Source organism: Taeniopygia guttata, chromosome W, assembly GCF_048771995.1.
Source record: "Taeniopygia guttata chromosome W, bTaeGut7.mat, whole genome shotgun sequence".
Classification (NCBI taxonomy): domain Eukaryota; kingdom Metazoa; phylum Chordata; class Aves; order Passeriformes; family Estrildidae; genus Taeniopygia; species Taeniopygia guttata.
This window is the reverse complement of record NC_133064.1, coordinates 31,983,325-31,997,400: the sequence shown is the minus strand read 5'-3', so window position 1 is coordinate 31,997,400 and position 14,076 is coordinate 31,983,325. Positions and strand designations below refer to the sequence as shown.

At 43.0% G+C, this 14,076-nt stretch overlaps 1 protein-coding gene across 5 annotated transcripts in view; it reads left to right on the top strand.

The window, feature by feature from the left end:
• Window positions 1–14,076, top strand: part of LOC116806923 (transportin-1) — a 149,197-nt gene that overhangs the window by 87,802 nt on the left and 47,319 nt on the right. For all 5 annotated transcript variants that reach the window (XR_012053305.1, XR_012053307.1, XR_012053306.1 and 2 more), the window contains exons 6-9: window positions 4,191–4,297; window positions 4,852–4,985; window positions 12,609–12,690; window positions 13,864–13,986. Coding sequence is in view for 2 of the 5 variants with exons in the window: in XM_032744741.3 (XP_032600632.1) it covers window positions 4,191–4,297; window positions 4,852–4,985; window positions 12,609–12,690; window positions 13,864–13,986 (446 nt within the window). In the remaining 3 variants the exon portion in view is untranslated. The remainder of the gene's footprint in view (window positions 1–4,190; window positions 4,298–4,851; window positions 4,986–12,608; window positions 12,691–13,863; window positions 13,987–14,076) is intronic.

Sequence of the window (14,076 nt, the reverse complement as noted above, 5' to 3'; positions counted from 1 at the left end):
GGGTGGCGCCGCTCCCGCCCCCCGGCTCGCCGCGCCCCTCGCGGGGGGTGGTTTTTGCCTTATATGGTGGCGGCGCCTGGCGCGGCCGCTGATTGGCTCTGTGCCCCGAGCCGCTCTCTGCCCCTTTCTCCCGCGCACGCGCGCCCCTGAAATCGCGCGGTTTTTAAGTTTTCGCGCCGAGACTACTAGTGCTCCGCCCCCCTCCGCGGCACCCGGCGCCATTTTCAAAGCGGCAGCATGGCCACGCTGCCGGGGCTTCTTCCCGAGCCGCGGCCTCTGCGTCTCGGGCCTCCTCCGCCAGCCCCCGCCAAAAGCGCTCCGCGCGCGGCTGCGCCTCTTGACAGCGGATTTCTGATCGGCGGCGGCGGCGGGACGGATTGGGAAGCCGCGGCTTTTCGGGGTTTTTCTGCGGCGGGGATTTCCCGGGGGTTTTTCGCGGCGGGGGTGTCTCGGGGGGCTGCCGCGGCGGGGTTTAGCGCCACTCCGCTCGGCGCGCTGGCGGGGGAGCGGCGCGGAGCCGCGGGCGGGTCCGGGTCCTGGCGGGAGCGGGGCCGCGCCGCTCGGAACGCGCCCTGGCAGGAGCGGGGCCGCGCCGCTCGGAACACGCCGCCCCGGGCTCCGGCAGCAGCGGTCCTCTGTGCCGGGCTGGGCTCCGCTCCGCGGCGGGGCCGGGCTGGGCTCTGATCCGAGGAAGGGGTTGTCGCGCTGAGCCCCTCCGGGTCTCCGCTCCCGGGTGGACCCTCCTCAGGGACGGTCCGCGCTTTCGCCCCCGTCCCGAGCTCGGGTTTAACTAATAAACACGTACGCGCTGTACTCTGCGTCTCTTGTTTTTCTATTGCCCTGCGCGGGGCTTTTTCTACTTTGCCCCGTGCCTTAGGGCTCTCGCCACTGCCTGAGGATTTCGATTCCCCGGCTAGCGTGGCTGTACACTGTTCCCATATCCCCGGATGCATGGCATCCACTGAGCATTCGGTTGCTCCAAGCTCAGGCAGCCTTGCTATAGCAAGATAAAAGTCCCTGAGCTTAAACTCGATACTCCATTGCTTCATACTTACGACCCATGCAACGCTGTCCATGACGCTCGCGGGCCCCGGGGACGTCTCCCCTACGCCTAGATACGGTCCGACCGTTCCGGCCGCTGCTTCTGTCCAGGTGTATCCCGTCCACCGGGGGGTTTTTCTTTTTTTTTTCTTCTTTTTTCCCAGGTCTCGGCACCAGTATGTTGCCTTTATAAAGGACAACCAGGGACCTGGTTCAGATGGCAGCACGGCAGCCTGGTCTCGGCCGGGCTGCTCGGGCTAATCAACACACGCATACACCAATGTGGCAGACGGTTGAAAAGCCTTTATTATCCTATCTCGCGGGTTTAAATAGTTTTGGGGGGTTTTGCTGTGTCAGAGGGGGGTTGGGGGTCTCAGGGGTTAGTCGGGTAGTGGAAATTTACCAGGGCAGGTGTGGCTACATTCTTCTGAGGCTCCTGGGGTCAATAGATAGCGTGGGGGAGAGAGAGGGGGGGAGGGGTCTATCTTTCCGTCACACCCCGTGATCTTCCGCTCGCCTGTCCCTTACCTACCACAGGAAAGTTTTTTTTTCACTTGGGAGATTATTAGTTGAGGCAAAATGGACTCATAGTCAGTCCTAGTTTATAAGCAGCCTTCCCCATTCCTGTCACCTAATTAGTTTTTCCTGGCATTTCTGTATGTGTTAAAAATGGAACTGAATCTTTCGGCCATCCTCTCTGCTGGATCTGAATCAGCCAACCCCTACAGCTGATCACTGGATGACCTGCCATAGTGTGTAAGCTGTTAGTAGGTATCTGTCTTAGAATTTTTGTCCCGAACGTGGGCCTTCTGCCCTGTGCGCAGTGCCAATTCACACGCTGAGGACGAGGTACTTCTATTTCTTTGTTGTAGTAGGCACAAAGTAGGGAGCTGGGTGGTAACCCACAAAAGGTTGGCTCCCCAGTCATCAAAGCTTTATGTTAATTATACATTTTTAGCAAACAAAGGCATTAATGTTCACTGGCTACAAGCTACCCAGTTATTTTATTAATTAGTATTCTACCTTCTATTGGTTAATGATTCTCTTGCTTCTCATGCTAATTAGTCCATATGCTCAGTCATCCTCTTCTTTTGGGTCTGTGGGTTTCTTGGGTCAGTGATCTGTGACTCAGTGGTCACAATCTCCCCCTGCCAGAATTACCTTTTACCCAGTTGGATCTGATTTCAACACAGTTGCTGAGTTGGCTTTATTAGTTTCTTCCTTTTCTTGGGAGTTCTGCCAAATATCCTTTTGGCCTGTGAATTCTGCATTCTTTGTGTCCACTATCAGGGTACATCCTTCTCCCCAAGCTTTGGTAACCTCCCCCTAGGTCTGAGATCAGTGAAGCATGTCAAGCCCTAAACCTCAACAAGGCAATTCTACCAACAAATAATTTATATTTCTAACACCTGGACATCAGCATGTGCCCTTAAAGTTTTGTGTAAACAGTAAAGTTGTGAACACATAATTTAGCAATGAGTTATCATTTTATTGAATGACAGCTTCCAGTGTTCATACCTTTGTATCATAATAAAGAGGGGGTGACTTGAGATGGATACTCTACTGGAGGCCAAGATTTGTACAGTTTTTAGTAAACTTAGAGCAGAACCTGCCCTGCAGTGTTTGGACATGATTATTACCTTAACTGGAATTACTTTGTGCTTGATGTCTCACATCTGAGCCCTTCATGATAGCAGGAAGGGGCAACCTGCCTTTTCATTTCAAAGCCCTTCAAATATAATTTGTAATTTGTTGCAGTGTGATGCCACCTTGGAGGTATTTGGGCTTAGCCCAGGTGTGTCAATTACTCCTCCTTTCCCCACTCTGCCCCCTGCCAGCACTGTCTGTCACTCCTGGGATTCCAGAAGGGCGTGGAGTGATTGGGCAGATTCAAAAGATGCCCTCTAACCCCGGGAGGCATTGGGCCATCCAGGTGTCCTTTGTCCCCTGAGACCTCCTCTCCCGTACCTGGTTGGTGGGCTCCCTATCTGTGAAAAATGCCAATCACTTAGTTTTTAAAATTTTAAAAGTTTAATAATAATAAAATGGCTATAAAAATAATAATACAATTAGAGTAATAATGTTTAGAGTTAGGACAATTACAAGACAAGAAAAAGCAAAGAATTATGGACATCCGGATGCTCTCAGACACTAAGTCAGGAAAAGCATCACTTTTGAACAAAGGAATCACCCTTAAACCAATATACTTGTTGCATATTCATACATCCTTCATGGTTATGCATACATTCTATTCTAAACAAGAAACTCTGTTGTATGTTAACTGTTTCCTTTAATCCCCTGGCGTCTTCGAGTCTGAGCAAGGCCTGAAGAAATTAGCTTCTTCTGATAAGAAGCCATAAATTCCTCTCCTTTGGAAGATTTAGGTGTTCTTCCAAGCGAGTATCTCATTCCTAAAAAGAAAACTCCCCCCATATATATAGTCTTTATTTTAACATTATGTTGTAACCTAAAACTACACTTAACACAATACGTAAGAGAATTAATACAGCATAACTTTCTAACATTACACATATAATTTTCATTGTAACATTTGCGAAAAGCCAATCATAAATATGCATTTTACACACTATCCCTTCCCCCCTCCTCTCCCCCAGGTAAAAGAGAGAGCAACCATGCGGTCCAGGAGGTCTGTTGGAGGGGTTGCTGCATTCAGAGGCCTGCGGGCAAGAATAAAAGCTCTGGATTAAAACCCTCCATCAGAACCTACTCCTTTCCTTCACCACCATCTTAAAGCTTCTCTGACAGAGGGTGACCTGAGGAGCGGACCCTCTGTGAGAGGAAGCTCCATCCCGCTGTCACCTGAGCTCCGGCATGTCTGGACTTGTCTCCACGCGCCCAGCTGCAACATCCAGCTAGCCAAAAGTGTCTCTGGGGTGAAACACCACAGTTGCCGCTATTTGGTTCAACAGCAGGGGCCAGACAAGTCAAGCACACCCCATCCTCAGTATTGGTAATACCAATAGTAGTTAAATGTATTTCTGCTTTTTATGCTTGACAGCTCTTAATAAAACAAGAAATTTCTAAACTCAGATCTTTGAGAAGAGTAAAATGGTAAAATGAGAAAAAATTGTGTGAAACCTGTGAAGATATATGAGATCTCATTTCCTTTATTCCTCTGATTCACTTAGGCATTCTGATAACAACCATTGCTTCAAAAGGGGAATTGCAGAATTGGCCTGACCTCTTGCCAAAGCTTTGCAGCCTGTTGGATTCTGAAGATTACAATACCTGTGAGGTAAGAAGGCTTATTTTGAAATGTATTATCATGTAAATTTCATTATTTTTTGCCTTTCTTCATAGATACTATATATATGTATAGTATTTTGTGTATGTATGCACATATATAATCTTTTTTTTCAGTATTCATGAAGGAAAATAAATACCAGCTCAACTGTTTTAAGCTATGAGGAGAAAAATCTTGTCTGATTTTTAAAAAAATTTTGCTTTTGAACATTTAAAAAAATATTATTAAATAAATGAGCCCTGAATGTTAAAATTAAAATGACAACTTGCCTATAATAGGCTCATCCAGCTTGAGATCTTACAGATGACAATATAAAGTGCTTAAATAAAAATTCTTTAAGGCTATTTTAATTTAACTCCATATTTAGTTAGCTACATTTACTTTGCTAATTAGCTATGTTTACTGTGGTCTTTTGCTAAAATTACCTGTTCTGTAAAAACCCTGAAATGTTGCTTTCTTCAAAATGTAAAATAACAGATTTTCTTTTGCTTTGGGTTTTTTTTGTTGCTGTTCTTGTTTGTTTATTTGATTTTGTTTTTAAACAGGGTGCATTTGGTGCTCTTCAGAAGATATGCGAAGATTCTGCTGAAATTTTAGATAGTGATGTATTGGACCGACCACTCAATATCATGATACCTAAATTCTTGCAGTTCTTCAAACACAGCAGTCCAAAAATAAGGTAGGTTTAGGTGCTATACTAAAGTTACCTGTTAAAAATTTATTTACATGAGCAGCAAGGTTGATATTTTGTAGATCAGTTTAAAACATACTTAGTTTTTTTAAATGATCCTGCATATGCAAATGTGAGAAGGCACAGCAATTTCATGCATTGGTCATTTCCACGCTTATCTGTTTAGTTTTTAGATCAGCCTCACCTCTTTATACATCTTCCAAATCAAGAATCTGTCTGACTTTGAAAATGAAATTATGTTTTAAGAATTTGCATATTATTATGAAAATTTCAATGCTATGGTTAAAATTTCAAATTCTGAAAGAGCTATCTTGCATTTGTTTTGTTATGACTGCAGCAATGAAAGAGTAAAAACTCATTTGCTGATAATGGTTTCTGAGTTCTTGCAGAAAAGTATTTTGCTGCTTTAACTCCACCAAAACTTATAAAGCTCTTTATCTTCCAGATAGATCAAATTAAATGGGTTCAACATCCTTTTACTTTAATAAAGTATTAATCTCTCCAAAGTAACAGAAGTATAGAAGAAAAATTCCAAAATTAATTTGTTATTGCTAATATTTTTGAACAAGAACAGTAGCTTTTACCCTGTGTAGTGGTTTTGGTTCACCAATATAAGATTTCCCCAATTTTCAGATTTCCTGGCCCAATGCACCAAAGAGTGTGACAGGTTTTGGTGCTGGCCAATCACCAATGCATTCACTTCCTGCTGTGAAATAGAATTAGGAGAAAGGCAAAGCAGGCTCAAAACTTTAAGAGGGTATAAAAAATTTTTTATTAACAGTAACTAAAAGGACAAAAAGTAGTAGGAATCAAAACAAACCCTTTAGAACACTTCTCATCCCACAACCTTTTCTTTCCCACTGACAAGATAAAGAAACAAAACCTAAAATTTCCAGTCAGTTTACCACCTCTACAATAGGCTTTCTTCAGTTCACTGAGAGAGAGAAGTCCCAATTGCTAATGTTATGGAGACTTCTCCACAAGAGGAAAAAACAGTCCTCTTGTGGCTCTCAATTTCCATGACTAGCACCCACCCAGGGAAATCTGCAGTCATGAAGTCCCTCCCATTTTCCACAAGCCTTACTACAGCTTGTCTATGGCCCATGTTGACTTATGGGGTGCTGTTTTAAAGATGAGCTGTTCAAAGGCAAAAGTTCTCATTATCTATTTCTAAAATCATCTTCATCTCTGGGAATAGAGATCATCTTCTCCTGGGGGCACAGGACTACTCTCTCTGTTCAAACTTCTCATGGGATCACAGCTACTTTAACATCTGCTTACTTTAACATGGAGGCCTTTGCTCAATATCAATTTGAACCCTTCATCTCCCCATAGTTTCATGCATTATAGGGAAAAAGAGTCTTTTTCTCCATAGCTTACAAGAGGATTTCAGCCCAAAAATCAAGGCATTTCCTCATCCCTCTCATCTGAGACTTGACTTCTTTTTCACTGACCTTGATGTCTTCATGTTGTTCCTTTACATGCTTGCATCTTGTTCCTTTCTCTCACTTGGAGGATTGAAGCACTGAAAGGGTTAACATGTTGCCTGGGCCCTGCAAATGATCACCTAACCGGCCAGTAACTTGTGGCAGGAGCTGCAGCTGGGGCTGTGTCAGGATCGGCTTCATGGTTGGTCTTGGGTTTTCTCTGTGTTCAATTCCAGCCAGAGGACCACTCTGCACGGCTGCAGGGCTGGCTGCAGGGCTGCCTCTGGTCTCAGCCATGCTGGGTGCTGGGGACCTGACAGCAAGGTATTAATAGCCACAGCCAGTCCTGCTCCAGCCAGAGCTCCGCAGCCTCCCCCACTTCCTGCCTGGCAGCTGCTGTGGGGCCGGCCCGGCCAGAACAGGGCTCAGAGTCCCCTGGACTCCCTCCAGAGAGAGGCCTGGCCCTCTGTGGCAGGGCCGCTCGTCCCAGCCTAGCCGAGACGGGGGCCAGCGGGCCCTGTTACCCGTACCCAGGCTGGAAGCAAAAGAGGAAGTTCCTGGGTTTCTTTCGTCTTTAACATGTGTTTTTCACAGAGGCGCATCCAGCTTTCTAGTGACTGGAAGCTTTGCATCACTTCCAGAAATGTCTCTCATGTCAAACCATGACACCCTGAAATGAGCCAGCAATGTGCCCTTGCCACAAAGACGGTGAATGTCATCCTGGGCTGGAGTGTTGACAGCATGGGAGGCAATCCTTCCCCTCACCCTCCAGATGAGACCACACTTGAAGTACTGTGCCCAGTTCTGGGCTCCCCAGTACAAGAGAGACATGGAGCTACTAGAGGAAGTCTAGTAAAGGACCACAATGATGATGAAGGGACTGGAGCATCTCTCCTATGAGGAAAGACTGAGAAAACTGGGACTGTTTAGCCTGGAGAAGAGGAGGTTCAGGGGTAACATCATCCATGTCTTTAAATACCCGAAAGGAGGGTGCAAAGAAGACAGAGCCAGGCTCTTTTCAGTTGTGTCCAGTGACAGAACATGTGGCAGTGGGCATAGACTGAGACACGGGAGGTTGACTCTGAACATTGGGTAGCACTTTTTTTACTGTGAAGGTGACCGAGAACTGGCACAGGTTACCAGAGAGAGGTGGTAGAGTCCCCATCCTTGGAGATATTCAGAAGCCATCTGTAAGGTCCCAGAAAACTCGCTCGATGAGACTCTTAAAAGGGCTTACGGTTGTTCATGTACTCTTGAGTTTGACACACAGAAGAAATACTGACAAGATATTCTCAAGGGATCAAAACAACAAAAAAATTTACTGTCAACTTGTCCTAGGGTGACGTTATGATGCTTGTATCCCCAATCGTGTGTTCTGTTTATGCTGGATATTATGTTCTGTGCCTTAAAGACTGGCTCTGAAAAGTGAAGGCGGGCCGAAGAAGAAGCACAGAGTTTTGTTATCAGCCTGCTCACTCCCCCACATTCTGCTGGACATAGATGGCACAGAACACCACACTCCTTTGCTTTTTAGTTAGTTTAGCTAGCTAAGGTAGTTCAAGTTTTCCCTGGACTGGTTTTCTTTTCCTTTTCTTGGATCCATTTCAACCTGCTCTGGACTGGGACCTGGGGAAACACTGAGAGCTTGCACTTTGTGGCCTACCAGGGCCTGCTCTGAGCAGCAGCCTTTCCCAGTGCCGGAGGGACTGATAACAGAGCGACCACCCACTGGAGAGACTTTCTTAATTTGTCATCTCTTCAGAGCGGTGAATGAGTTTTGTCACCTGGTATTGTTCATTTTGTGTGCTGGGGAGTGCTTTGCCTGTTTATATAAATAAACAGGTTTTTTCCACTTCTCTCTGAGGAAATTCTTCCTGAACTAATTGGGGGGAGGGGCCATGTGGGTTTGCTTTCTGGGAGGGGGGGGGGCCCTTTTTGGAGTTTTTCTCCCAAATTTGCCCTAAACCAGGACACAACTTTGTAAAATCAGAGAACTTTGGCAAAAGTTTAGAGCAGCATTCAATCAACATAAAACACTTCTCAAAGCATTAACTTAGCCCATTCAACTTAACAAACTCCAAGCCCATCCGATTTTAAATTATTCAAAACTCCAAGAAGAGGGAATTAGAAGAAAGAGAGAGACAGACAAAAAAAAAAAATATATAGAAAAGAACAAATATAGCTACCACTCCTGATTCCAGCAGTGTTCAGCTGATAGAAATTCCAAGAGGAAGTAGGGTCAAAACATGTGCTCACCTCATGTCCTTGGTTAAATATCCTTTGGCTTTCCTGGGTCCTTTCCACAGGTGGGACTTCCAGTCATCTGACCACTCTGGGGCTAGATTGGGGCTCCAGGGAGAGGTGTGGAGCAGTGCCTCCAGTGTGCCAGTGATCGGTGGCCCCTGCAGGGGCTGAGATACAGGCCCCAGGGGCCTTGGGGTGTGTGGAGCAGGGCATTGCCACACCAGAGCAAGGCCCAACCTGCCCCTTCTCCCACACATGCACCCAAAATTTTTCAAGCTAGCAATCCTTCCAGTCTCTCACACTGTTGTGATGTGGTCCTGTGCAACCAGCTGTAGGTGGCCCTACATGAGCAAATGATCTACAGTGGTCCCTTCCAACCTCAATCATTATGGGTGATTCTCTGAAATGTGTTTTTGGACTCCTCTTTAAAAATTATATCAAAAGATTCTACAACTTGGAGGGCTCAGTTATTGCCAGCAGTAGTATAGATGGTGAAGAGTAAAAGGAAGAGTATAACTAGGAATATATCTTGATAGGATTTAATAAGATTTAGAAACTTGTGAGAACCCCGGGATTGATTCAGGGGTCTCGTGTGGTGGTAAAGTCTCTCCTCCAACCCGCGCTTCCAAAGAAAAACTCCGCAGCCTCTTGTTGTTCGGTCTCAAGGCGGTTTATTGCTAGTTATCTAAAAGATTGTCTTCGCCCGCTGTGGCTGCTTTGGTCAGCAGCCCAGGCAGAGACACACACACTCCTGACACCCTCACTGTCCGGTGTCTTCGTCTTCTCTCTCCCCGCCCAGGGCTGCTGCTATCTTTTATATGATATATTACATATTATATGTTTACAGATTTTCCCCAATACCTACTATCTATGTTACAATGTGCTTTTCTACTCTAAACCAATCTGTGAGTGCCAACATCACCAAGAACATGGAGGCAAGGAAGAAGAAGGAGGAAGAACAGGATCAGGCCCACTTTCCTCCATCTTAGAACTCCTGACCCCCCTGTACAAAGTAAAACCTCCCCTGTACAGGTGTTAAAACCCCCCTGTACAATACTAAAAAATTTTCCCCTCTAATTTGTAACTACTTTTACTATACCATCTAACCCTCTGTGACCGCTTGTTCCACCTTCAAAGTTGGTAACTCATTCCATGGCTCAAACTCAAGATCACAGCTGTTTTCAGCTGCTTGCCAGGGTCTAAAATGCTTCTGACCAAGGCCTGGAACCTCTGAAAATGTCTGAGGGACATTTTGAGTTCCAACAGAAGCTCCCTTAAAATAGATGCACACTAAGAAAAATATATAACAAAGCATGAACTGGCACTTGTAGGAAGATAAGCTTTTGCTTTGAAATAGGTAAACCAGTTTCAACTTTAAAGTAGATCATCTGCTGACCTGTGGCCTGGTTTCAGTACCTAGTACTGAAGTACTGAGACAGAGTAAAAAGTTAACAGGGTAGAAATCTATATAGATTTAGGGGAAATGTGCCACTTTGAGCTTGCTAACATAAGTGAAATATGCTGTTTAGTCTGGTAACTGCAGCACTAGCAAAGTTACCCCAGCTGAGGAGAAAGAATGCAAATTTCCACACTAAAAAAATAAAGAGATAAGAAAGATTCCTTGGACCTTGAAACAGACAGGGCAGAGTGATCCAAGAGTTCTTTCTGTACTTTCTGACAAAAACTGAGTACAAGTGTAACTACTTGTAAGTGTAACACGAAATCAGCGGAATAAATATGCATGAACCTATTGTAAAATTCTATGCATATAGAAATTAGTAAGGGTAATAAAAAAGGATCAGGAATTCTCAAGGGTGCGCATGTCCATTGAAGGGGAATGAGTCCCCACATATGTCCAGCGCTGTAATAAACATACTGTTCCCTACAAATCTTTATTAGAATTGTGAGGTTTTGATTTTTTATCCATGTTTCAGTACAAAGAATATTAGTTGTGTCAGTAAAATTCTATTAGTACTTAATAGTATTTAAATATTATCAGTATTTAAATCTGAAGAGACAACTTTCAAACACTGTTTTATGAGATTCTCTTCTAAGAAATGTCTGAAGAGACTAGATGTTTGGAGTTAGATTAGTAAAAATACTTGAATGGATCTTCAGAGGTTTTGAAAGGTAGCTTTATATTGTACCTCTACTTACATAATTTGGCTTTTGTGTCTCTGAGCATGAAAAAGACTTGTAAGCAATGGCTTTGCATGAAATGTAATAGAAGAACCAGTTCTTCACTTTAAGTTTGTTTCTACCACAATTGTTTTATTATGTATCCTAATGCAAGTGTGTATTTGTTCTAAGCTACAACTATATTACTGATGCATATTGGTCTCATTAAATGGTAAAAATCTTGCAAAGGCAGTTGGATACTTAGCAATGAAGAAGGGCATGCTAAAATTTCACCATGTTAACTTGCATGGAATTGTTAACATTGTTACCAAAAATCAGTGAAAATAAAACTCCTTAATGCTAATGTAGCGTTAAGAAGCAGGCATTCTTTATTTAGCTGGATGCACAGGGGGATAGCTCCTCTGAAATATTGTGCATCCCGAGTACAGAAAGAGCTCCTGTTTATATACTATATTTTACATATATATACACATAGGCTTTCCTAGAAGAAACATACATATTATAATCATTTCCCCAAAGTAACATATTTTCCTTCCCTTTTACACATGTTTTTCTGTCCTGAGGTTCTTTTTGGTGGTCCCTGGTGGTTGGTGACCCCAAAGTCATACCTGACCACCTGTTTAACTGGGAAAAGTTGGCATAACTGGGCTGGCTGCTTTCCAGTTGTTTTTCCTACAGAAAACATTGTGTGGTTCCATAGGCCAGTGGTCCTTGAAGAATAAGTATTGTGTTAGTTCACCAGGTGTAAATGATTCTTCATCTAGCAACAGTATCAGAGAAAATTGATAATCATAGTATACTGAAAAGACCATCCTTACATGCTTTTTGGAACAAATGTGCCAGGTAGTCATCCTGCTATAGTTCTTATTTACTGAATACTTAATTTAAAATTATTTATTAGATATATTGGAGTATAAGGTAGTACTTAAAAATGTGGTTTACTAATTTTTATTGGTAACAAAATAGATGTTCAGATTTAACCCCTCTTGCCTCTAGAATATGCTTGGACAGTGTGTCTTGGTTTGAAAAGACAGGTGTCTGCTAAGGAAAGCAGGAGCCTCTCTTGAAATGGAAAATGTAAACCCCCTCCCTCTGAATTATTATAATTTTGAAAATTAAGGGGCTCTCAGGCAAAGGTGTGGGAGTAGGAATAACAGTTCTTTATTAGGAAAAAATAAAAATGCAGTGATGCAAAACAACACTGACAGAGTCAGAATACGACCTGACACCCTGTTGGTCAGGATGTTGGTAGCAGTTTGATTAAATGGTGGCTGCAGTCCTCCTGGAGTGATAGATGTAGTTCTGTTGAAACAATGAGCCTGTAGAAAGGATGTAGTTTTCCTCTGAAGGTCCAGTGGTGGTATAGATGGGCCTGGTCTTTCTCTGGGAATCCAGTGGAGAAAAGGCTGCTTGTGGTGTTCCAAATCTCCAGTTATATCCAGGTAGGAATGCTTGGCTCCTCCCCCTGAGCAGAGCATCTCACAGTGGGATGATGTAACTTTATCAGTCATGCAGTGAGACTCAATGGCCCATTAACAGAAGATATCTTCCTGGAGGCAGGATGGGTGAGGAAGAGATAAAGAAACCTGTCCCATCTGGTTTTAATAGGTGACCTAATTAACAGAAGATAACTGCCCCACCTCTAACAGATGGCAATAGAATACATAACCCCCAGCCACATCTTGCATTTGCAACCTAAGTCATGGTGTTATTTACTTCCTAATGTTTGTGATGCCTATATACAGTTTGGAAAATGTTTAAGACATGAAAAACATATATATTTTAACTGTTCAATTTGTAGGTCTCATGCTGTTGCGTGTGTCAATCAATTTATCATCAGCAGAACTCAAGCTCTTATGTTGCACATAGATTCTTTTATTGAGGTAAGTGCATTTTTGCTTGGAGGGGTAGGTAAGTCAAATAACTAATTTGTCAAGAGCTTTGAATAATGTTTTACAACTGAAACAGAGTAAAAATATAACAAGGTAGAAATCTATTTAAATTTAAGTGAAATGTGCTGCTTTGAGCTTGCTAGCATAAGTAAAATATACTGTTTGGTCTAGTAACTCTGCAACACTAGTAAAACTGCCCCAACTGAAGAGAAAGAATGCGAATTTCCAAGCTGAAGAGATAAAAGAAGCAAACAAGGCAGGGTAACCCAGGAGTTCTTTCTGTACTTTCTGATAAAAAAAGATAGCTACAAATGTAACTAGTTGTAAGTGTAATGCGAAATCAGTAAAATGAATATGCATGAACCTATTGCGAAATTCTATGCATATGTAAAATAGTAAAGAGCAATGAAAAAATATCGAGTCCTCAAGAGCACACATGTCCTTTGAAAAAAAAAGATCCCCACCGTTTACAAATCTTTATAAAATTTGTATGGTTTTAATTTTTCATCTGCATTTCACAACCTCCACTACCCCTACACTCCACAGTGATGGCTTCCCATTCTTAGCTTCAATCTCCATGGGTTGAAAGTCATTCTGCATGCTTATCTTTAAATTAATCTAAGCACTCTCCCAGCCCAAGGAATTAGTATTTTGAAAATGCTTCCTTTTCATAAATACAGGAAACTCTTCTTGCATAGAGGTACTGGCAGCAGTCTGTCACTTATGTGTGATGGAGAGTTCAGTACAGGGATTACCATGTCACTGAGTCTAGATTATGAGTCTCTCTGAATACTACTACCAAATGTGGATTAGAAGGATGATATTTTGGCTTAACCAAGGTATTTTATTTGCTGCTGTTATGTTCTGAAGGCATTTCCTAGCTTCAGAACTTCATTAATGTTTAGGGAAAAAAATTCAGGGAATAATGTTCTTGTGTCTAATGTACACATGACCAAAACACTGGGTAACAATACACATTGAAAGTCTGAAGAGTTCATTTGCTAAACCATATGTCTTTAGGAAATAATACAGTTTTCTGAGGTGTGGGGTGGGATGGTACAGAAGTATATGTTTGCATACTTTAGTTTGCCAATAATGTACATTTTAATACAAGTTGAACTAGATGAATTGAGGCTTTTCTACTGGTATATTACTTTCCAACAGAATCTTTTTGCACTGGCTGGTGATGAGGAGCCTGAAGTACGCAAAAATGTTTGTCGTGCTCTGGTAATGTTGCTAGAAGTTCGAATGGATCGCCTGCTTCCTCATATGATTAGTATAGTTGAGGTGAGTCTTATTTCTCTGATTGTATGCTGGAACATGTTTGGAATTGCAGAAATAATAGCAAATTAAAAGCATACATCAGAATAGATATGT